Below are 26112 nucleotides of genomic sequence, written 5' to 3'. Positions count from 1 at the left end.
AGGATATTATCTTTTCTCCAAGAAGGATTGGAGAAGGGATTTTCAGCTAGTTCCTTAAAAGGGACAGATTTCTGCTCTGTCTATTCTTTTGCACAAACGTCTGGCTGAGGTTCCAGACGTTCAGGCGTTTTGTCAGGCTTTAGTTAGAATCAAGCCTGTGTTTAAACCTGTTGCTCCGCCATGGAGTTTAAATTTAGTTCTTAAAGTTCTTCAAGGGGTTCCGTTTGAACCTTTGCATTCCATAGATATTAAGCTTTTATCTTGGAAAGTTCTATTTTTAGTAGCTATCTCCTCGGCTCGAAGAGTTTCGGAGTTATCTGCTTTACAGTGTGATTCTCCTTATCTGATTTTCCATGCAGATAAGGTAGTGTTACGTACCAAACCTGGGTTTCTGCCTAAGGTGGTATCTAATAAGAATTTCAATCAGGAGATTGTTGTTCCTTCCCTATGTCTTAATCCTTTTTCAAAGAAGGAACGTCTATTACACAATCTTGATGTGGTTCGTGCTTTAAAGTTTTATTTACAAGCTACGAAAGATTTTCGTCAAACATCTGCTTTGTTTGTTGTCTACTCTGGACAGAGGAGAGGCCAAAAGGCTTCGGCAACTTCTCTTTCCTTTTGGCTAAGAAGTATAATACACTTAGCTTATGAGACTGCTGGCCAGCAGCCTCCTGAAAGAATTACAGCTCATTCTACTAGAGCAGTAGCTTCCACATGGGCTTTTAAACATGAGGCCTCTGTTGAACAGATTTGTAAGGCGGCGACTTGGTCTTCGCTTCATACCTTTTCTAAATTCTATAAATTTGATACTTTTGCTTCTTCGCAGGCTATTTTTGGGACAAAGGTCTTACAGGCAGTGGTGCCTTCCGTTTAAGTTCCTGCCTTGTCCCTCCCTTCATCCGTGTCCTAAAGCTTTGGTATTGGTATCCCACAAGTAATGGATGAACCCGTGGACTGGATACACCTTTACAAGAGAAAACAAAATTTATGCTTACCTGATAAATTTATTTCTCTTGTGGTGTATCCAGTCCACGGCCCGTCCTGTCATTTTAAGGCAGGTGTTTTTTATTTTTAAACTACAGTCACTACTGCACCCTATAGTTTCTCCTTTTTTTTTTTGCTCGTCTTCGGTCGAATGACTGGGAGTGGCAGTTAGGGGAGGAGCTGGGTGTCCTCTTGCAGCTTCCTGTTGGGAAGGAGAATATCCCACAAGTAATGGATAAACCAGTGGACTGGATACACCACAAGTGAAATAAATTTATCAGGTAAGCATAAATTTTGTTTTTATTATATCTTTTCATGTGACAACACTGAAGAAATGACACTTTGCTACAATTTAAAGTAGTAAGTGTACAGCCTGTATAACAGTGTAAATTTGCTGTACCCTCAAAATAACTCAACACACTACCATTAATGTCTAAACCGTTGGCAACAAAAGTAAGTACACCCTTAAGTGGAAATGTCCAAATTGGACCCAATAAGCCATGTTCACTCAATGGTGTCATGTGACTCGTTACAAGGTCTCAGGTGTGAATAGGGAGCAGGTTTGTTAAATTTGGTGTTATCGCTCTCACACTCTCTCATACTGGTCACTGGAAGATCAGCATGGCACCTCATGGCAAAGAACTCTGAAGATCTGAAAAAACATAATTTATGTAAGAACTTACCTGATGATAAATTCATTTCTTTCATATTGGCAAGAGTCCATGAGCTAGTGACATATGGGATATACAATCCTACCAGGAAGGGCAAAGTTTCCCAAACCTCAAAAGGCCTATAAATACACCCCTCACCACACCCACAATTCAGTTTAACGAATAGCCAAGAAGTGGGGTGATAAAGAAAGGAGTAGAAAGCATCAACAAAGGAAATTTGGAAATAATTGTGCTTTATACAAAAAATCATAACCACCATAAAAAGGGTGGGCCTCATGGACTCTTGCCAATATGAAAGAAATGAATTTATCAGGTAAGTTCTTACATAAATTATGTTTTCTTTCATGTAATTGGCAAGACTCCATGAGCTAGTGACATATGGGATATCAATACCCAAGATGTGGATCTCCACTCAAGAGTCACTAGAGAGGGAGGGAATAAAATAAAAACAGCCATAATCTGCTGAAAAAAATTAATCCACAACCCAAAAATATAAGTTTATTACATTTGAAAGAAAAAAACTTAAATCAAAAGCAGAAGAATCAAACTGAAACAGCTGCCTGAAGAACTTTACTACCAAAAACTGCTTCCGAAGAAGCAAATACATCAAAATGGTAGAATTTAGTAAATGTATGCAAAGAGGACTAAGTTGCCGCTTTGCAAATCTGATCAACTGAAGCTTCATTCTTAAAAGCCCACAAAGTGGAGACTGATCTAGTAGAATGAGCTGTAATTCTCTGAGGCGGGGCCTGACCCGACCCAAAATAAGCTTGATGAATCAAACGTTTCAACCAAGAAGCCAAGGAAATAGCAGAAGCCTTCTGACCTTTCCTAGGACCAGAAAATAAAACGAATAGACTGGAAGTCTTCCTGAAATATTTAGTAGCTTCCACATAATAATTCAAAGCTTTTACCACATCCAAAGAATGTAAGGAACTTTCCAAAGAATTCTTAGGATTAGGACACAAGGAAGGGACAACAATTTATCTACTAATGTTGTTAGAATTCACAACCTTAGGTCAAAATTAAAAGATGTCCGCAAAACTGCCTTATCCTGATGAAAAAAATCAGAAAAGGAGACTCACAAGAAAGAGCAGATAACTCAGAAACTCTTCTAGCAGAAGAGATGGCCAAAAGGATCAACACTTTGCAAGGAAGTAGTTTAATGTCCAAAAAAGCATAGGTTCAAATGGAAGAACCTGTTAAGCCGTCAGAACCAAAATAAGACTCCAAGGAGGAGAAATTGATTAAATAACAGGCTTAATAAGAACTAAAGCCTGTACAAAACAGTGTATATCAGTATAGCAACCTTTCTGTGAAATAAAACAGAAAGAGCAGAGATTTGTCCTTTCAAGGAACTTGCAGACAAACCCTTATCCAAACCATCCTGAAGAAACTGCAAAATTCTAGAAATTCTAAAAGAATGCTAGGAGATTTTATGAGAAGAACACCATGAAATGTAAGTCTTCCAAACTCCATAATAAATCTTTCTAGAAACAGATTTACGAGCTTGTAACATAGTATTAATCACTGAGTCAGAGAAACCTCTATGACTTAGTACTAAGCGTTCAATTTCCATACCTTCAAATTTAATGATTTGAGATCCTGATGGAAAAACGGACCTTGAGATAGTAGGTCTGGCCGAACGGAAGTTCCTGTGTGGCCATGCTGGAGCCACCAGCAACACAAATGATTGTTCCATGATGATTTTAGAGATCACTCTTGGAAGGAGAACTAGAGGCGGGAAAATGTAAGCAGGATGATAACACCAAAGAAGTGTCAGCGCATCCACTGCTTCCCCCTGAACATCCCTGAACCTGGACAGGTATCTGGGAAGTTTCTTGTTTAGATGAGAGGCCATGAGATCTATCTCTGGAAGACCCCACAACTGAACAATCTGAGAAAACACATGTGGATGGAGAGACCACTCCCCTGGATGTAAAGTCTGGCGGCTGAGAAAATCCGCCTCCCAATTGTCTACACCTGGGATATGCACCGCAGAGATTAGACAAGAGCTGGATTCCGCCCAAACAAGTATCTGAGATACTTCTTTCATAGCTTGGGGACTATGAGTCCCACTCTGATGATTGACATATGCCACTGTTGAGATATTGTCTGTTTGAAAACAAATGAACTGTTCTCTCTTTAGCAGAGGCCAAAACTGAAGAGCTCTGAGAATTGCACAGAGTTCTAAAATATTTATTGGTAATCTCGCCTCTTGAGATTTCCAAACCCCTTGTGCTGTCAGAGATCCCCAAACAGCTCCCCAACCTGAAAGACTTGCATCTGTTGTGATCACAGTCCAGGTTGGCCGAACAAAAGAAACCCCTTGAACTAAACGATGGTGATCTATCCACCATGTCAGAGAGTGTCGTACATTGATTCAGCATACAAAGCTGTAGAGGTCTCATGTGAAAACGAGCAAAGGGGATCGCGTCCGATGCTGCAGTCATGAGACCTAAAACTTCCATGCACATAGCCACTGAAGGGAATGACTGAGACTGAAGGTGCCGGCATGCTGCAACCAATTTTAAACGTCTCTTGTCTGTTAGAGACAGAGTCATGGACACTGAATCTATCTGGAAGCCTAAAAAGGTGACCCTTGTCTGAGGAAACAAGAAACTTTTGGTAAATTGATCCTCCAACCATGTTTACAAAGAAACAACACTAGTTGATTGGTGTGAGATTCTGCAGTACGCAAAGACTGAGCTAGTACCAAGATATCGTCCAAATAAGGAAACACCGCAATACCCTGTTCTCTGATTACAGAGAGTAGAACCTTTGAAAAGATTCTTGGAGCTGTTGCTAGGCCAAACAAAATAGGTAATGCTTGTTTAGAAAAGAGAATCTCAGAAACTGATAATGTTCTGGATGAATCGGAATATGAAGGTATGCATCCTGCAAGTCTATTGTGGACATATTATGTCCTTGCTGAACAAAAGGCAGAATAGTCCTTATAGTCACCATCTTGAAAGTTGGTACTCTTACATAACGATTCAAAATTTTCAGATCCAGAACTGGTCTGAATAAATTTTCCTTCTTTGGTACAATGAATAGATTTGAATAAAACCCCAAACCGAAAATGACACACTCGCGTCACTAGTCACGCAACCGTGTGAAAGGTCTAGGCGTCAAGTATGACGCCGGAAATGACGAAGTTGCGTCATAGACGTATTTTTCCACGCCAAAAATATTTTCGCGCCAAGAATGACGTAATAAAGTTTAGCATTTGACGCACCCGCGGGCCTAATGCCGCCCGCAATTTGCAAGAAGTTGTCAATTGAAAAAAAGACTAAACCCCAGGTAAGAAAAAAATTTCTTTAAAAGATGTTTACATTACCCAAATATGAAACTGACAGAAGGAAATACATGAACCTGACTCATGGCAAATATAAGTACAATACATATATTTAGAACTTTATATAAATGCATAAAGTGCCAAACCATAGCTGAGGTGTCTTAAGTAATAAAAAACATACTTACCAAAAGACACCCATCCACATATAGCAAATAGCTAAACCAGTACAGAAACAGTTATCAGTAGAGGTAATGGTAAATTTAGAGTATATCGTCGATCTGAAAAGGGAGGTAGGAGATGAATCTCTACGACCGATAACAGAGAACCCATGAAATAGACCCACGTTAGAGAAATCATCATATTCAATAGGTGATACTCCCTTCACGTCCCTCTGACATTCGCTGTACTCTGAGAGGAATCGGGCTTCAACAATGCTGAGAAGCGCATATCAACGTAGAAATCTTAGCACAAACTTACTTCTCCACCTCCATAGGAGGCAAAGTTTGTAAAACTGAATTGTGGGTGTGGTGAGGGGTGTATTTATAGGCATTTTGAGGTTTGGTAAACTTTGCCCCTCCTGGTAGGATTGTGTATCCCATATGTCACTAGCTCATGGACTCTTGCCAATTACATGAAAGAAAAAGCATTGTTGCTCTACATAAAGATGGTCTAGGCTATATGAAGATTGCCAAGACCCTGAAACTGAGCTGCAGCACGGTGAGCAAGACCATACAGCGGTTTCACAGGACAGGTTCCACTCAGAACAGGCCTCACCATGGTCGACCCAAGAAGTTGAGTGCACATGCTCCGCATCATATCCAGAGGTTGTCTTTGTGAAATACATGTATGAGTGTTGCCAGCATTGCTGCAGAGGTTAAAGGGGTGGGGGGTCAGCCTGTCAGTGCTCAGACCATATGCCGCACACTGCATCAAATTGGTCTGTATGGCTGTCGTCCCAGAAGGAAGCCTCTTCTACAGATGATGCACAAGAAAGCCCACAAACAGTTTGCTGAAGACAAGCAGACTAAGGACATGGATTACTGGAATCATGTCCTGTGGTCCGATGAGACCAAGATAAACTTATTTGCTTCAGATAGTGTCAAGTGTGTGTGGCGGCAAACAGGTGAGGAGTAAAAAGACAAGGGCGTCTTGCCTACAGTCAAGCATGGTGGTGGGAGTGTCATGGTCTGGGCCTGCATGAGTGCTGCCAGCACTGGAGAGCTACAGTTCATTGTGGGACCATGAACGCCAACATGTACCTTGCTAAAGAAGCTGAGGGTAAAGGTGATGGACTGGCCAATCATGTCTCCAGACCTAAACCCTATCAAGCATCTGTGGGGCATCCTCAAACGGAAGGTGGGGGATCGCAAGGTTTCTAACTTCCACCAGCTCCATGATGTCGTCACGGAGGATTGGAAGAGGACTCCAGTGGCAACCTGTGAAGCTCTGGTCAACTCCATGCCCAAGAGGGTTAAGGCAGTGCTGGAAAATAATGGTGGCCACACACAATATTGACACTTTGGGCCCAACTTGGACATTGACACTTAGGGGTGTACTCACTTTTATTGCCAATGGTTTAGACATAAAAGTGAAGGTAAACTTTGATGAATGAAAGCCCGTTTTTTAAAAATACTATTAAAAACAGGGGCACTTTCATTCATCAAAGTTTAGAAAGCAACAGTTTTGTTTATAAACTTACCTCTCCCCTCTTCACAGCCAGAGCAGCTTCCCACGCTCGGAGATCCTCTCTTCACACGTCAGTAATGACTAATCAGGTTTCCTTTAATCACGGCATGGTCTCAGGCAATGATTCCCCTGGGGGAAAAGCTGTGATTGGAGGAAGCCGGATTAGTCGATGCTGACATGTGAAGAGAGGATCTCCGGGTGGGGGAAGCTGCTCTGGGTGTGAAGAGAAGAAAGGTAAGTTTATAAACAGAACGACTGCTTTGTAAACTTTGATGAATGAAAGTTCCCCTTTTTTTAATAGTATTTTTAAAAGCAGAGCTTTCATTCATCAAAGTTTACCTTCGCTTTAATGGCTCTGTGTTGAGTTATTTTGAGGGGACAGCAAATGTACACTGTTATACAGGCTGTACACTCACTACTTTACATTGTAGCAAAGTGTCATTTCTTCAGTGTTGTCACATGAAAAGATATAATAAAATATTTACGAAAATGTAAGGGGTGTACTCACTTTTGTGAGATTATGTATGTGTGTGTGTGTATATATATATATATATATATATATATATATATATATATATATATATATATATATATATATATATATATATATATATATATATGTATATATATGTATGTGTGTGTATGTGTATGTATGGTGAGAGCCCAAAATCCATTACTCCAGGGAATTGCTCTTCCCTACTATTAGGAGGAGGCAAAGATTCCCAAACCCCAAGAGCTCTATAAAACCCCTCCCACCTCACAGGTATCTCAGTCTTGTCTTTGCCTCCAGCAATATAATATATAATTCTTCAGTGGGAGGGGCTTTCAGTCTATGTTGAGGTCCATTTTCCCCTCAGAGTACAGTGTTTGTCAGAGGGATGTATATGGAGTATGGTTAGTGGCAAGTATCATATTTTATTTATATGACACTCTGTAGCCTTTTTTGGGCAATTATAATGATATATTTATATAGTCTTTGGACAGAAACTTAATAATATTATTATTATTATTATTATTCCCTTTTAATTTTCTTGCACGTGTCGGATTTTGGCTTGCAGAGTTTAGTTTGTATTTTTTTGCTGCCTTTCAAGTCTGCACGTGTCAGAATAGCACACTTGAGCTCTCGGGATTGTGCACATTAATTTTTTCCTGTCCTTCGGCTTTCAGGTTAGTGCACGTATGCCTTTAGTATGCAAACATCGGATTGTAACGTGCTAATCTCCCTTTTAGCAGTTTAGTTTTCCTGTGCGTCCTCTATTCAGCTGAGCGCTATCCAGACGCGTTGGGTGTGGAGTATATTTGCTTTATTTTTGTTTCAGATCACTTTAGTACTGTAAGTTTTTTTGTTAAGCTTCTTTTGGAGGGGGTAAGTTTTTCTATTCCTCAAGAGCTTTTTTAAGGGGATATAATTATTATTCTATTATAAATGCTTTAAATGGAGTCTTCTGATACTGGTCTAGATTAAGAGTGGAGCACAATTTATAGTTCCCACTCAATTCATTAACTGTTAAGTTGAAAGTAACAGGTTTTCGCATGAACGCTACCCCGATGCTCGCAAAAAGCCAAAGTTAGAATAATGCAACCTCGTTAACGTATTCCCCCCATATAATCAATTTTAAAGTTAGGAAAAAAGTCATATTTCTAATCGTCCACTGCAATTTCTAAGTCCAATAGCTTAACACACCAAAACTAAGAATACCCCCTTAGTGTGCTTCAAATGTATGTAAGTCCCAACACACAATTTGTCTGCTATTCGCCAATATGTACCTTATTTCATCCTCATGCTGGAGTGTAGTCCTGTTGTTATGCTATAAACACGGCGCTTATGTGTTATGGTCCTCACGCTATCTAATTTATTAAAATATAAATGTTAAAAAAATATTTATTTTTTAATAAAAGTTATTTTTTAAGTTTCACACCTTTGATCAATGTATTCAACATAAATACTAACACGACAAGTGTGCTAATATATGTATCCCAGAGTAGTGATCAGCGGATTATTCACCCCCAAATACAGTAGTCTGGGTGATTGGCCTGTCGTCGGCTAGCGTTCATCCAGTACTCTATTGATTATTAACACTCCTAAAGTCTGCTTTAGCTTCTGGTGAGGAGGGGGTAAGTTTTCATTGCTTCCAAGAGCTGCTTTATTTGGGTGTAAGATTACTTCTTTATCCTGTCTTTAAAGGAACAGGAAACCACATTTCTCTTGTAAGGTGTATCCAGTCCACGGATCATCCATTACTTGTGGGATATTCTCCTTCCCAACAGGAAGTTGCAAGAGGATCACCCACAGCAGAGCTGCTATATAGCTCCTCCCCTAACTGCCATATCCAGTCATTCTCTTACAACTCAACATAGCTGGAGGTAGTAAGAGGAAAGTGGTGTAATATAGTTAGTTTTTTCTTCAATCAAAAGTTTGTTGTTTTTAAATGGTACCGGAGTTGTACTATTTTATCTCAGGCAGCATTTAGAAGAAGAATATGCCTGCGTTTTCTATGATCTTAGCAGAAGTAACTAAGATCCACTGCTGTTCTCACAAATGTCTGAGGAGTGAGGTAACTTCAGAGAGAAAATGGCGTGCAGGGTATCCTGCAATAAGGTATGTGCAGTTATGTTTTTCTAGGGATGGAATTGCTAGAAAATGCTGCTTATACCGGATTAATGTAAGTTAAGCCTAAATACAGTGATTTAATAGCGACTAGTATCAGGCTTGCTATCAGAGGTATATACTCTGATTAATGTGCAATATAAAACGTTTGCTGGCATGTTTAATCGTTTTTATATATGCTTTGGTGATAAAACTTATTGGGGCCTAGTTTTTTCCACATGGCTGGCTTGATTTTTGCCTAGAAACAGTTTCCTGAGGCTTTCCACTGTTGTAATATGAGTGGGAGGGGCCTATTTTAGCGCTTTTTTGCGCAGTTAAAATTACAGACAGAGACATTCAGCTTCCCTCAGCAGTCCCCTGCATGTTATAGGACATCTCTGAAGGGCTCAAAAGGCTTCAAAAGTCGTGTATTGAGGAAGGTAAAGCCACAGTGGAGCTGTGGCAATTATTGTGACTGTTTAAAAACGTTTTTTTCGTTTTGTTAATCCGTTTTTTGTATTAAGGGGTTAATCATCCATTTGCAAGTGGGTGCAATGCTCTGCTAACTTGTTACATACACTGTAAAAATTTAGTTAGTTTAACTGCCTTTTTTCACTGTTATTTCAAATTTTAGCAAAATTTGTTTCTCTTAAAGGCACAGTAACGTTTTTTATATTGCTTGTTTAACTTGATTTAAAGTGTTTTCCAAGCTTGCTAGTCTCATTGCTAGCCTGTGTAAACATGTCTGACATAGAGGAAACTCCTTGTTCATTATGTTTAAAAGCCATGGTGGAACCCCATATGAGAATGTGTACTAAATGTATTGATTTCACTTTAAACAATAAAGATCAGCTATTGTCTTTAAAAGAATTATCACCAAAGGATTCTGACGAGGGGGAAGTTATGCCGACTAACTCTCCCCACGTGTCGGACCCTTTGACTCCCGCTCAAGGGACTCCCGCTAAAATGGCGCCAAGTACATCAAAGACGCCCATAGCGATTACTTTGCAGGACATGGCGGCAATCATGGATAATACCCTGTCAGCGGTATTAGCCAGACTGCCTGAATTCAGAGGAAAGCGCAATAGCTTTGGGGTTAGACGTAGTACAGAGCGTGCAGATGCTTTAAGGCCCATGTCTGATACTGCGTCACAATATACAGAAGCTGAGGAAGGAGAGCTTCAGTCTGTGGGTGACATCTCTGATTCGGGGAAACCTGATTCAGAAATTTCTACTTTTAACTTTAAGCTTGAGAACCTCCATGTATTGCTTGGGGAGGTGTTAGCTGCTCTGAATGACTGTGACACAATTGCAGTGCCAGAGAAATTGTGTAGACTGGATAAATACTATGCAGTGCCGGTGTGTACTGATGTTTTTCCAATACCTAAAAGGTTTACAGAAATTATTAATAAGGAATGGGATAGACCCAGTGTGCCGTTTCCCCCCCCCTCCGATTTTTAGAAAAATGTTTCCAATAGATGCCACCACACGGGACTTATGGCAGACGGTCCCTAAGGTGGAGGGAGCAGTTTCTACTTTAGCAAAGCGTACCACTATCCCTGTCGAGGACAGTTGTGCTTTTTCAGATCCAATGGATAAAAAATTAGAAGGTTACCTTAAGAAAATGTTTATTCAACAAGGTTTTATCCTTCAGCCCCTTGCATGCATTGCGCCTGTCACTGCTGCTGCGGCGTTCTGGTTTGAGTCTCTGGAAGAGGCCTTTCAGACAGCTACTCCATTGACTGAAATACTTGACAAGCTTAGAACACTTAAGCTAGCTAATTCTTTTGTTTCTGATGCCATTGTTCATTTGACTAAACTAACGGCTAAGAATTCTGGATTCGCCATCCAAGCGCGTAGGGCGCTATGGCTTAAATCTTGGTCAGCTGACGTGACTTCAAAGTCTAAATTACTTAACATTCCCTTCAAGGGGCATACCCTATTCGGGCCTGGTTTGAAGGAAATTATTGCTGACATTACTGGAGGTAAGGATCATGTCCTTCCTCAGGACAGGGCCAAATCAAAGGCCAAACAGTCTAATTTTCGTGCCTTTCGAAACTTCAAGGCAAGTGCAGCATCAACTTCCTCTGCTACAAAACAAGAGGGAACTTTTGCTCAATCCAAGCCGGGCTGGAAACCTAACCAGTCCTGGAACAAGGGCAAGCAGGCCAGAAAGCCTGCTGCTGCCTCTAAGACAGCATGAAGGAACGCCCCCCTAACCGGTAACGGATCTAGTAGGGGGCAGACTTTCTCTTTTCGCCCAGGCGTGGACAAGAGATCTTCAGGATCCCTGGACGTTGGAGATCATATCTCAGGGATATCTTCTGGACTTCAAAGCTTCCCCCCCTCAAGGGAGATTTCACCTTTCGAGATTATCTGTAAACCAGATAAAGAAAGAGGCATTCTTACGCTGTGTTCTAAGACCGCAAGGTATATCAGTGGCCCCTTATCTGGACGACATCCTGATACAGGCGTCAAACTTTCAGATTGCCAAGTCACATACGGACATAGTTCTGGCATTTCTCAGGTCACATGGGTGGAAGGTGAACAAGGAAAAGAGTTCTCTATCCCCACTCACAAGAGTCTCCTTCCTAGGGACTCTGATAGATTCTGTAAAAATGAAGATTTACCTGACAGAATCCAGGTTATCAAAGCTTCTAAAATCTTGCTGTGTTCTTCATTCTATTCCGCGCCCTTCGGTGGCTCAGTGCATGGAAGTAATCGGCTTAATGGTAGCGGCGATGGACATAGTGCCATTTGCGCGCCTACATCTCAGACCGCTGCAACTATGCATGCTCAGTCAGTGGAATGGGGATTACACAAATTTGTCCCCTCTGCTAAATCTGGATCAAGAGACCAGAGATTCTCTTCTCTGGTGGCTATCTCGGGTCCATCTGTCCAAGGGTATGACCTTTCGCAGGCCAGATTGGACAATTGTAACAACAGATGCCAGCCTTCTAGGTTGGGGTGCAGTCTGGAATTCCCTGAAGGCTCAGGGATCGTGGACTCAGGAGGAGAAACTCCTCCCAATAAATATTCTGGAGTTAAGAGCAATATTCAAGCTTGGCCTCAGCAACTCTGAGGTTCATCAGATTTCAGTCGGACAACATCACGACTGTGGCTTACATCAACCATCAAGGGGGAACCAGGAGTTCCCTAGCAATGCTGGAAGTCTCCAAGATAATTCGTTGGGCAGAGACTCACTCTTGCCAACTATCAGCAATCCATATCCCAGGTGTAGAGAACTGGGAGGCGGATTTTCTAAGTCGTCAGACTTTTCATCCGGGGGAGTGGGAACTCCATCCGGAGGTGTTTGCTCAATTGGTTCATCGTTGGGGCAAACCAGAACTGGATCTCATGGTGTCTCGCCAGAACGCCAAACTTCCTTGTTACGGATCCAGGTCCAGGTCTGCCAGTACTTAAGATGGCGGGGACAATTGTGGGGTGGGGGAGGGAAGACAGCTGTTTGGGAGGGATCAGGGGGTGTGATGTGTCAGGTGGGAGGCTGATCTCTACACTAAAGCTAAAATTAACCCTGCAAGCTCCCTATAAGCTACCTAATTAACCCCTTCACTGCTAGCCATAATACACGTGTGATGCGCAGCAGCATTTAGCGGCCTTCTAATTACCAAAAAGCAACGCCAAAGTCATATATGTCTGCTATTTCTGAACAAAGGGGATCCTAGAGAAGCATTTACAACCATGTGTGCCATAATTGCACAAGCGGTTAGTAAATAATTTCAGTGAGAAACATAAAATTGTGAAAAATTTAGCGTTTTTTTGAATTTGATCGCATTTGGCGGGGAAATGGTGGCATGAAATATACCAAAATGGGCCTAGATCAATACTTTGGGATGTCTTCTAAAAAAAAATATATACATGTCAAGGGATATTCAGGGATTCCTGAAAGATATCAGTGTCCCAATGTAACTAGCGCTAATTTTGAAAAAAAGTGGTTTGGAAATAGCAAAGTGCTACTTGTATTTATGGCCCTATAACTTGCAAAAAAAGCAAAGAACATGTAAAAATTGGGTATTTCTAAACTCAGGACAAAATTTAGAAACTATTTAGCATGGGAGTTTTTTGGTGATTGTAGATGTGTAACAGATTTTGGGGATCAATGTTAGAAAAAGTGTGTTTTTTCCATTTTTTTCCTCATATTTTATAAAAATTTTTATAGTAAATTATAAGATATGATGAAAATAATGGTATCTTTAGAAAGTCCATTTAATGGTGAGAAAAACGATATATAATATGTGTGGGTACAGTAAATAAGTAAGAGGAAAATTACAGCTAAACTCAAATACCGCAAAAATGTAAAAATAGCCTTGGTCCCAAACGGACAGAAAATGGAAAAGTGCTGTGGTCATTAAGGGGTTAAAGGATTACTAACACTTTTTTTTTCAGTGTAAAACGGAACAAACATTTTACATTTAAAATATCATAGCAATGTAATGTACCTTGTTATTGTTTGAAATGAGGTTCCCTTTTGCAGTAAAATCATATTTTATTTTATCCCCATGACATCATGTCATCCAGCCCTCAAATGTGGGCCGTCTAAGGGCTAAGAAACTCGCCAATCGGATGTGTTGTTTTTGCATATTGTTTTGAAATACCATTTCATTCCTCTCGCATGCGCATATTGCGGCACTCAAGCCGACATGATAGCTAACAGGAAAAAAAACGCATGCGCATTTAAAATTTCAATCGATTAGATAAGATGATGACGTATTCAATTACGTTGCGCTAACTCGCGAATGCGCAATGCGTCTCGGAGTCGCCATCTTACAACTGCAGTTATCAGCCCGGATTGGGAATCTGTAACGGCAGACAACACAGTGGATTTGGAAAAATTAATTATTTTAAACTTGTATATTGTGAAAACGGTACATATTTAATACAGCATCCACATTATAAAAAGCTTGTTTAATGGGACACTGAACCCAAATTTTTTCTTTCATGATTCAGATAGAGCATGCAATTTTAAGCCACTTTCTAATTTATTCCTATTATCATTTTTTCTTTGTTCTCTTGCTATCTTTATTTTAAAAAGAAGAAATCTAAGCTTTTTTTTTATTCAGAACTCTGGACAGCGCTTTTTTATTGGTGGATGAGTTTATCCACCAATCAGCAAGAACAACCCGGGTTGATCACCAAAAATGGGCCGGCATCTAAACACATTGTTAACTAGTGTACACCACTTTTCTAACCAATTGAAAGGCTGTATATCCCAATGTTTCTTAAAAGCTTGAAAGGTTTAGAGTTTACACTTATTATATTAACCCCTTAACGACGCATGTCGTACAGGGTACGTCTTGCACAAACTGGTCTTTAAAGACCAGCGATGTACCCTGTACGTTGTTAAGGGTTTCAATCGGCTGGAAGCGATCCTGATCGCTTCCAGCCGCTTTCAAGGTATTTCCATGATGCCTCGATATTCAGGCATCACTGCAATACCTTTTTAGGCACACCGATGCAGAGAGGGCCACTCTGTGGCCATCTCTGCATCAGCCAGCGATGGTGCCGATCATTGGTGGGTGGGAGCAGCTGTAGGGAGGCGGGTGGGCGGCCCATTGCTGTGGAACTTCCTTCCTTCCTTCAATGCCGGGAGTGAGGGGCCGGTGTGCGTGTGTGCGCCCGCGATCTAAGCATATTAAAAAAAACAGTGGGTGGGATTGAGTACTGGGAGAGGGTGGTGGGTGGCAGAGGAGGGGGGGATACTTTATAAAAGCGATCAGGAAGGGGCTAGGGTATGGAGGGTGCAGCTACACTACAGAAAAGTTAGGGATTTAAAAAAAAAAAAAAGTAACATTTATTGCAAAGTGGGTACTGGCAGACAGCTGCCAGTACCTAAAATGGTGGAGAATAGTTAGTGGGGGGGATCAGGGAGGTTAGGGTATAAGGGAGGATTCTAAACAGCAGAATATGTTTTTTTTTTTTTTTTTTAAATAATAATAAAAAAAAACAAAGAAAAAAAACTCTTATTTTAGTACTGGCAGACTTTTTGCCAGTACTTAAGATGGCTGGGACAGTTGTGGGGTGGGGGAGGGATGAGAGCTGTTTGGGATCAGGTGGTGGGATGTGTCAGATGGGAGGCTGATCTCTACACTAAAGCTAAAATGAACCCTTCAAGCTCCGTACAAGCTACCTAATTAACCCTGTCACTGCTGGGCATAATACAAGTGTGGTGCGCAGAGGCATTTAGCGGCCTTCTAATTACCAAAAAGCAGTGCCAAAGCCATATATGTCTGCTATTTCTGAACAAAGGGAGTCCCAGAGAAGCATTTACAACCATTTGTACCATAATGAGAGGTATCAGGGGGTGTGATGTGTCAGGTGGGAGGCTGATCTCTACACTAAAGCTAAAATTAACCCTACAAGCTACCTAATTAACCCCATTCACTGCTGGGTCTAATTCAAGTGTGGTGCGCAGTGGCATTTAGTGGCCTTCTAATTACCAAAAAGTAATGCCACAGCCATAAATGTCTGCTATTTCTGAACAAAGGGGATCCCAGAGAACCATTTACAACCATTTGTACCATAATTAGACAAGTTGTTTGTAAATAATTTCAGTGAGAAACCTAAAGTTTGTGAAAAAGTGAACAATTTTTTTTATTTGATCGCATTTGGCGGTGAAATGGTGGCATGAAATATACCAAAATGGACCTAGATCAATACTTTGGGTTGTCTAATAATTTTTTTTTATACATGTCAAGGTAAATTCAGGGATTCCTGACAGATATCAGTGTTCCAAAGTAACTATCGCTAATTTTGGGGGAAAAAATGGTTTGGAAATAGCAAAGTGCTACTTGTATTTATTGCCCTATAACTTGCAAAGAACATGTAAACATTGGGTATTTCTTTTGCAAGATGTACCGAGTCCACGGATTCATCCTTACTTGTGGGATATTATCCTTCCTAACAGGAAGTGGGAAAGAGAGCACCACAGCAGAGCTGTCTATATTTCTCCCCACTTAACTCCACCCCCCAGTCATTCTCTTTGCCGGCTCTAAGCAGGAAGGGTAAAGTGAAAGAGGTGATAAACTGTTAGTTTTTATTTTATCTTCAAGCAAGAGTTTGTTATTTTTAAATGGTACCGGTGTTGTACTATTTACTCTCAGGCAGGAGATAGATGAAGAATTCTGCCTGGAGTATGATGATCTTAGCATTTGTAACTAAGGTCCACTGCTGTTCCCACAGAAGCTGAGGAGTACAGGAAAACTTCAGTGTGAGGAACGGTTTCTTGCTATACAGCAATGAGGTATGTTCAGTCATTTTTTCTGCAGAGACTGTGATAACTCAGAAAGGCTGACAGTATCCCCATTAGGGGAAGGGTAAGCAGTAATCCTAGTTTTATAAGGGGCATTACTAGCTTGCATAAAAGGCTAACTTATGGGCACTCAGTTTGTATATGATATATAAGGCAAACGTTTGTGTTCTGGGAGTACTGTTTTTATTATTATGGGACAACTGTTTGAGGGTACACTTGGCTTATTTAGGGTTTTTTATAACCCACATGGCTTAAAAAACGTTTGGTAGATTTTTGAACATTGAGTGAGATGGGCGGGGGCCTATTTTCGAGCCTCAGTTGCGCACTTAGTTTCTGTAGACAAGCAGCAAGGAACATCACCGAAGGTCCTGGTACACTTCTGGGGCCTAATCAAAGCTTTATCCCCACATTATCGTTCCCTAAGGGCAGGTAGGTGCCACAGCTGAGCTGTGGCAAGGTGCTGACAGGGGTTTTTACCGGTTTTGGACACTTGTCCATCCGGTTTTCTCATTTGGGGGTTTATTGCTTGATTACTTGTGGTGCAATCTTACTAAAGCTTAGTGAGTATACTGTAAAAATTTCGGAAAATTTGAGGCAATTTTAAGCAGTTTTGCAGTTTTGCAGTTTGTGTATGCCTTTTTTTCCTCTTAAAGGCACAGTACCGTTTTTGAAAATTGTGTTTTTTTCATGCCCTCCCTCAAGATAAATCTAATAAGACAAGGACCAAACAAAATAATTTTCGTTCCTTTCGAAACTTAAAGGGTGGTCCCGCTTCCTCTTCCCCTGCTGCAAAGCAAGAGGGGAACTTTGCTCAATCCAAGCCAACCTGGAGACCTAACCAGGCTTGGAATAAGGGTAAACAGGCCAAAAAGCCTGCTGCTGCCACTAAGACAGCATGAAGGGGTAGCCCCCGATCTGGGACCGGATCTAGTAGGGGGTAGACTCTCTCTCTTTGCTCAGGCCTGGGCAAGAGATGTTCAGGACTCCTAGGCCATAGAAATTGTAACCCTGGGGTATCTCCTAGATTTCAAAGATTCTCCTCCAAGGGGGAGATTCCATCTTTCTCAATTGTCTGTAAACCAGACAAAAAGAGAGGCGTTCTTACGCTGTGTAGAAGACCTTTTTACCATGGGAGTGATCTGCCCAGTTCCGAAAGCAGAACAGGGACAAGGTTTCTACTCCAATCTGTTTGTGGTTCCCAAAAAAGAGGAAACCTTCAGACCAATTCTAGATCTCAAGATCCTAAACCAATTCCTAAGAGTTCCATCCTTCAAGATGGAGACCATTCAGACTATTTTACCAATGATCCAGGAGGGTCAATATATGACCACCCTAGACTTAAAGGATGCGTATCTACACATTCCTATCCACAAAGATCATCACCAGTTCCTCAGGTTTGCCTTTCTGGACAGGCATTACCAGTTTGTGGCTCTTCCCTTCGGGTTGGCCACGGCGCCAAGAATCTTCACAAAGGTGCTTGGATCCCTTCTAGCGGTCCTAAGGCCGCGGGGCATAGCAGTGGCGCCCTATCTAGACGACATCCTAATTCAAGCATCGACTTTCCAACTAGCCAAGTCTCACACGGACTTAGTGTTGGCCTTTCTAAGATCTCATGGGTGGAAGGTGAACGTGAAAAAGAGTTCTTATTCCTCTCACAAGAGTTCCATTCCTGGGAACTCTGATAGATTCGGTGGACATGAAAAATTTTCTGACGGAGGTCAGAAAATCAAAGATTTTAACCACCTGCCGAGCTCTTCATTCCATTCCTCGGCCGTCAGTGGCTCAGTGTATGGAGGTAATCGGACTTAGGGTAGCGGCAATGGACATATTTCCGTTTGCTCGCTTGCATCTCAGACCACTGCAACTATGCATGCTCGAACAGTGGAATGGGGATTATGCAGATTTATCTCCTCAGATAAATCTGGATAAAGAGATTAGAGACTCTCTTCTTTGATGGCTGTCACAAGATCACCTGTCCTGGGGAATGTGTTTCCGCAGGCCAGCGTGGGTTATAGTGATGACGGACGCCAGCCTACTGGGCTGGGGTGCAGTCTGGAATTCCCTGAAAGCACAGGGTTTGTGGACTAAGGAGGAGGCCCTCCTACCGATAAATATTCTGGAATTAAGAGCGATATTGAATGCTCTTCAGGCGTGGCCTCAGCTGGCTTCGGCCAGATTCATCAGATTTCAGTCGGACAACATCACGACTGTAGCTTATATCAATCCTCAGGGGGGAACAAGTAGTTCCTTGGCGATGATGGAAGTTTCCAGGATAATCCGATGGGCAGAGACTCACTCTTGCCATCTATCAGCGATAGAGAACTGGGAGGCAGATTTTCTAAGTCGTCAGACTTTTCATCCGGGGGAGTGGGAGCTCCATCCGGAGGTGTTTGCTCAACTGGTTCGGCTATGGGGCACACCAGAATTGGATCTGATGGCGTCTCGCCAGAATGCCAAACTTCCTTGTTACGGATCCAGGTCCAGGGATCCTCAGGCAGTACTGATAGATGCTCTAGCAGTACCCTGGTCGTTCAACCTGGCTTATGTGTTTCCACCTTTCCCTCTCTTTCCGCGTCTGATTGCCAGAATCAAACAGGAGAGAGCTTTGGTGATTTTGATAGCGCCTGCGTGGCCACGTAGGACTTGGTATGCAGACCTGGTGGACATGTCATCTCTGCCACCATGGACTCTGCCACTGCGACAGGACCTTCTGATTCAAGGTCCGTTCAAGCATTCAAATCTAATTTCTCTGCAACTGACTGCTTGGAGATTGAACGTTTGATTTTATCAAAGCGGAGTTTCTCTGAGTCGGTCATAGATACCTTGATTCAGGCTCGAAAGCCTGTCACCAGGAAAATCTATCATAAGATATGGCGTAAATATCTTTTTTGGCGTGAATCCAATGGCTACTCATGGAGTAAGATCAGGATTCCTAGGATTTTGTCCTTTCTTCAAGAAGGATTGGAGAAAGGATTGTCAGCTAGTTCCTTAAAAGGATAGATATCTGCTCTGTCTATTCTATTGCACAAGCGTCTGGCAGATGTCCCAGACGTTCAGGCTTTTTGTCAGGCTTTAGTTAGTATCAAGCCTGTGTTTAAACCTGTTGCTCTGCCATGGAGTCTAAATTTAGTTCTGAATGTTCTTCAGGGGGTTCCGTTTGAGCCCATGCATTCCATAGATATTAAAATTCCATGTTGGAAAGTTCTGTTTCTAGTTGCTATCTCTTCAGCTCGAAGGGTTTCTGAGTTATTTGCATTACAATGTGACTCGCCTTATCTTGTTTTCCATGCTGATAAGGTGGTTTTGCGTACCAAACCTGGGTTCCTCCCTAAGGTGGTTACTAACAGGAATATCAATCAGGAGATTGTTGTTCCTTCTCTGTGTCCTAATCCTTCTTCTAATAAGGAACGTTTATTGCACAACTTGGACGTGGTTCGTGCTTTGAAGTTCTATTTGTAGGCAACCAAAGATTTTCATTAATCATCTTCTTTGTTTGTTGTCTATCCTGGGAAACATAGGGGTCAAAAGGCTACGGCTACCTCTCTTTCCTTTTGGCTGAAAAGCATCATCCGTTTGGCTTATGAGACTGCTGGACAGCAGCCTCCTGAAAGAATTACTGCTCACTCTACTAGAGCGGTGGCTTCCACATGGGCTTTTAAAAATGATGCTTCTGTTGAACAGATTTGTAAGGCTGCGACTTGGTCTTCGCTTCATACCTTTTCCAAATTTTACAAATTTGATACTTTTGCTTCTTCGGAGGCTATTTTTGGGAGAAAGGTTTTGCAAGCAGTGGTGCCTTCCGTTTAGGTTCCTGTCTTGTCCCTCCCTCCATCCGTGTCCTAAAGCTTTGGTATTGGTATCCCACAAGTAAGGATGAATCCGTGGACTCGGTACATCTTGCAAAAGAAAACAAAATTTATGCTTACCTGATAAATTTCTTTCTTTTGCGATCTACCGAGTCCACGGTTTTATTGAAAACTTCAGTCACCTCTGCACCTTATAGTTTCTCCTTTTTCTTCCTTGGCCTTCGGTCGAATGACTGGGGAGTGGAGTTAAGGGGGAGCTATATAGACAGCTCTGCTGTGGTGCTCTCTTTGCCACTTCCTGTTAGGAAGGATAATATCCCACAAGTAAGGATGAATCCGTGGACTTGGTACATCGCCAAAGAAAGAAATTTATCAGGTAAGCATAAATTTTGTTTTCTAAACTCAGGACAAAATTTAGAAACTATTTAGCATGGGAGTTTTTTGGTGGTTGGAGATGTGCAACAGATTTTTGGGGTCAAAGTTAGAAAAAGTGTTTTTTTTTTCCTCCATTTTTTTCATCATATTTTATAATTTTTTTATGGTAAATTATAAGACATGATGAAAATAATGGTATCTTTAGAAAGTCCATTTAAAACGGTATATAATATTTGTGGGTACAGTAAACGAGTAAGAGGAAAATTATAGCTAAACACAAACACTGCAGAAATGTAAAAATAGCCCTGGTCCTTAAGGGAAAGAAATTGAAAAATGGCCTTGTCCTTAAGGGGTTAATACATGCTTTACTTCTGTGATTTCCTTGTATCTATCAAGACTTTTTACCCTCCATCCTAATTCTGTGAAACAGGGTGTCCAAATATAATGGTTGAGAACCATAATTTTTATTTTATTGTGTCCCTACGAAGTGCATTATGATCCATCGTTTAAAAAACTTGTTTTGGAACTTCAACAGTAATAACCTTGAAACTAATCTGATTTATTTCAATTTCAGGTATCTATTTGTTTGATGCAGTATCAGGAAAGCCTCTAGGAGACGTGAAACCTCTAAAACATGAGGTACTATTCATAATTTAGTATGCCTACTTCATTTTCATCTTATGCTTGAAGTGTATGTATAGAGATACAAACGTTGCAGAAAGAGATAACTACTTTTTGACCAGCACTTTATCTTCATAATGGCTTTGTTCCAGCTGGATCACACACAGTTATGAATAGAATTCTTTAGATAGTTGGCAATGTGACTAGCATGTCTATCTTTAATATCTTATCTTTATGTTTTGCCTACCTTGCCAAGCAACAGGTTGACGTGTAATGTCACAAATAAGACACAGTAATCTGTATGATCTTTTTATATTAAACATTCTAAATCATACCTCACATTCTACATGCCTACATGCTTTCTGTATTTAATGATCTTTGATATTTTTAATTGGCAGTGTAAGAACATATGTTGTAAAATTCCAAAAAGTGCAGTGATAAAAAAAAAAAAATGCTTAAAAGAAAATCAACTTAATATAGTGGGTATAGAAAATAGGAAGTTCACAAAAAAAAAAAAAACTACAAATCTATTTCCAGACAAGTTGTAAAAAAAAGACTGAAAACACTGGTTACTAAATGGCCATTTTATTTAGTGTTGTGGTTTTAAATACATTTGGTGTTTAAAGGAGATGATCACTTTATGAGTCCTTTCTTGTTTTGAGCTCAGAGCACTGTTCTGACCCATTTCTGTATTAAAGATAACATGATGCATATATTAAAGGGATACTAAACCCAATTTTTTTCTTTCATGATTCAGATAGAGCATGCACTTTTTAAACAACTTTCTAATTTACTCCTAATATTATTTTTTTTCTTCATTCTCTTACTATCTTTATTTGAAAAAGCAGTAATGTAAGATTTGAAGCAGGCCCATTTTTGGTTCATCACCTGGGTAGTGCTTGTTGATTGGTTTGCTACATTTAGTCAAAAATGAGCTGGCTCTTAAAGTTACAGTCCTGCTTTTTCAAATTTAGATTGCAAGAGAACGAAGAAAAATTGGTAATAGGAGTAAGTTAGAAAGTTGCTTAAATGTGCATGCTCTATCTGAATCATGAAAGAAAAAATTGGGTTTAGTGTCCTTTTAACCATAAGGGTAGTTTTTACAGTATGGTTATAGTGCCAGAAGCTCCTACAGACGCATAATGCATGTTTTGGGCTACATTTGGTCAATTGCTTAAAGGGACAGTATACACTCATTTTCATATAACTGCATATAATAGACTCTACTATAAAGAATAAGATGCACAGATACTGATATAAAACTTCAGTATAAAACTGTTTAAAAACTCACTTAGAAGCTCTCAGTTTAGCTCTGTTGAAAAGGCAGCGGGAAAGCCCACTGCAAGTGGGAAATAAGACACTCCCCCCCTCCCCCTTCTTTTGTATATGAAAAGACCCTTTACACAAACAGGAGCAAGCTGGAGAAGGTAGCTGATTGTATTCTCATAAAACTTTGGGGCTTGGTTAGGAGTCTGAAAAGCAAAGCAATGTAATTTAAAAAATAAGCAAAACTATACATTTAAAAAAAAAAAAAAAACAACAACTTTATGGGCTATATAAATAGATCACCTACCAAACATTTATGCAAAGAAAAAATGAGTGTATAATGTCCCTATAAAGAAAGTTACCTTTCATACTGATGTTTTTGGAATGTTTGTACAAAGTGTCTTTAAAGGATTTTCTATACAGGTTTGATATTGTCAAAGCTCTCAATTATCTGGAAGTGCTACTATGGAAAACATTAAGGGGTTAACCACAATCTATTGGCTTTTGGCTCTGGAACATTTAAAGGGGACAGTCTACTCCAGGATTAGTTTAAAAATATAGATAATCCCTTTATTACCCATTCCCTAGATTTGCATAACCAACATTGTTATATTAATACACTTTTTCCTCTGTGATTACCTTGTATCTAAGCCTTTGCAGACTGCCTCCTTATCTCAGTTCTTTAAACAGACATGCATTTTAGCCAATCAGAGCTGATTTATAAATAACTCCACGGGGTCGAGCATAATGTTTATCTATATGGCACATATGAGCTAGTGCTGTATAGCTGTGAAAAACTTTCAAATGTACTGAGATAAGAGACGGCCTTCAAGGGCTTAGAAATTAGAATTAGCACATGAGCCTACCTAGGTTTAACTTTCAATAAAGAATACCAAGAGAAGAAAGAACCAATTTTGCGCTAGCGCAACGGCTACTTTGCGATACATTTTTCTAGAACTGATATTACAGGTCGCTGTTGTTCTACCGCAATAGTCCTTTCCGCATCAATCCAAACAGCGATCTAAGAGCTCTGGTAAAGTGTTTTCCGAAACTAAAAAGTTGCACAAAACACAACAAGAATACACAACAAGAATACACAACAAGAATACACAACAAGAATACACAACAAAGTACACTTACACCCATAAACTACACTAATAACCCCATAACTGCAAACCCCCCAACATTGCAAGCACTAAATAAATGTATTAACCCCTAAACCGCCACCCCCATCGCAAACACTAAATAAAAGTATTAACCCCTAAATGGCCACCCCCCACATCACAGACTCTCTAAATAAATTATTAACCCCTAAAATGTCATCTCCCACAACACACAGTAATAAACTAATAACTAAACCCCCTAACCTAACACCCTATTTTAACCCCAATTAAAATACCCATAAATTAACCCCTTAAATTGCTAACGACAGCTCTGAGCCGTTGCAGAGTTTCTCACTCAGGTGCTAGCACTTTCCCACCTTGAGGGAGATCTGGGGGCTCCCACCCGCTCCTACCCCGGCAATCGTGCCTGTAGAGTGACAGGCATCGTCGGGGCTTCCCGTTTTGTGCGGTGAAGTCACGCGTAATGACATGATGATGTCACCGCGCAACTTTATGTAAAAAAAAGACAATGAACAATATAGGGAAAGGGGGCATGCTGCTTAGAGGCCTGTATCTCAGGCATCTAAGCAGCTACAGACCCCCAAGACCCACCATTGTAAAGGTAATCGCTGAAATGAAAAGACAAAAAGTAAAAAAATTTTTTTTAATTAAAAATGTAAAATTAAAAAACCCTCAAATGTGCTTAGCACCCAGGTGGGAAAGTGCTTAGCACTCAAAGGGTTAAATAAAAACTATACAAATTACCTTAAAAAAATAAAAACGTACCTGTAAAATAAAATTTAAACCTAAACTTACCCTAAATAAAATCTAACCTTACTTAAAAAAAAATTACAAAAAAAAACAACCTAATATTATCAAACATATAACCTAGCCTTTACAAAAAATACAACAAAACTAACATTAACACAAAAAAACTACCATTATAAAACATAACAAAAGCTACCCTTACATAAAGAATAACAAACTAAATTACCAAACATTAAAAAACGATTCCTATTCTAATACCCCCCAAAAAATAAAAAAAAACAACCTATTCTACCAATAAACTTCCAATAGCCCTTAAAAGGGCCTTTTGAAGGGCATTGCCCTAAAGCTAACAGCTCTTTTGCATAAAATAAAACAACCTAACTTTACAACCCCCCCACAAAAAAACCCTAAAATACCCTAAAATACCAATTGCCCTGAAAAAGGGCATTTGGATAAATATTGCCCTTTAAAAGAACATTCAGCGCTTTTTCTGCCCATAAAAAAAAAATAATCTTGAAAAAAAAATCTCTAACCCAAAAATTGGTACTCACCAATGATAATGGGCAGCGCTCCATCTTCATCCATCTTGGGTCCATCTTCATCCATCGTGGGTCCATCTTCTTCCATCTTCATCCCGATGCTTTGTGGGTAAATGGCGGATTAGGGGTTATTAGACTAGGTGCTTATGGTAGGGTGTTTTGTCGTTTTCACAAGTAGGGTGTTAGGTTTTTTTTTTTTCCTCTATTGATTTCTGTGGGAGAACACATGCACACACATGCCAAAACTCTGCTAACGATATTTGTGATTCCTGTGCTACCGCTAGCGAAAAAAAATATTTTTATCAACTTGGAATACCAGCGGATCCCGAAAATCACAAAACCCATATCGCTAGTGGTGTTTTCGCTAACGGTAAATTTAGTGTTAAGTGTTTTCGCCGGTGTGATTGGCGAGCAGTTTTTTTTACACTTTTCCATAGTGTAAATAGAGCTTTTTTTGAGCGTTCAAAAACCTGTTTGCGAGAGAGTCAAAATCACGCTATTGTGATTGCACCAAATCGAAAAGTAGCCTTTTCCGGTCAGAAAAACATCTGAAAATGTTGCTCCAGATAGATTGTGATCAAGGCCAATGTCTGGTTTTCTTTTTGTCCTCAATTATAGTACCAACAAAGGCCAGAAAACTTCCATATTTTCATAATCCTATGAGGCTGATTTAACTTGGATGGTTGCAGTAGAACATGATACATCTATGGGCTGCCTAATGGTTTTCCTTGCATATGTTCACTTTTTATACCAGTTTAATATCTTTGTATTATTACAACAAGCATTCAGTGGAAAAGACTTTCAGGCCAAGTTTTTTTAGACCTAGAATTTTCTTCTCATCCTTGTCGTAATGAGTTTTGTTTTGTACAAACATTTGGTTCGTACCTTTTTTTGGTGTGTGGTTTCTGGGTCAAAAGTCTTTTCCCTCCCTTTTTATAAATATTTTAATGCTTGACTTTTCATGAACAATTTTGAGCAGGAAAGGAAGTGGTGGTGTATATATAGGGGGCACCACTTGCTTCAGAGATCTAGGAAGTGTTTCTGCTTGTTCCAGTTATCGGAAGCCAAATACCCACAATGGTCCTACTTTGAGTTTGAAGAACTTGACTTATCAGTGTGTAAATACCTGGTCTCATAA

General features: G+C 40.3%; 1 protein-coding gene across 1 annotated transcript in view; it reads left to right on the top strand.

The window, feature by feature from the left end:
* The window catches only part of IFT80 (intraflagellar transport 80), a 674979-nt gene that overhangs the window by 500712 nt on the left and 148155 nt on the right, over positions 1 to 26112 (top strand). Inside the window, exon 11 of the mRNA XM_053711799.1 lies at positions 21252 to 21316. Coding sequence (XP_053567774.1) covers positions 21252 to 21316 — 65 coding nt within the window. The remainder of the gene's footprint in view (positions 1 to 21251; positions 21317 to 26112) is intronic.

Source organism: Bombina bombina, chromosome 4 (assembly GCF_027579735.1).
Source record: "Bombina bombina isolate aBomBom1 chromosome 4, aBomBom1.pri, whole genome shotgun sequence".
Taxonomy (NCBI): domain Eukaryota; kingdom Metazoa; phylum Chordata; class Amphibia; order Anura; family Bombinatoridae; genus Bombina; species Bombina bombina.
The sequence above is the reverse complement of the archived record's forward strand: the minus strand, read 5'-3'. Positions and strand labels throughout refer to the sequence as shown.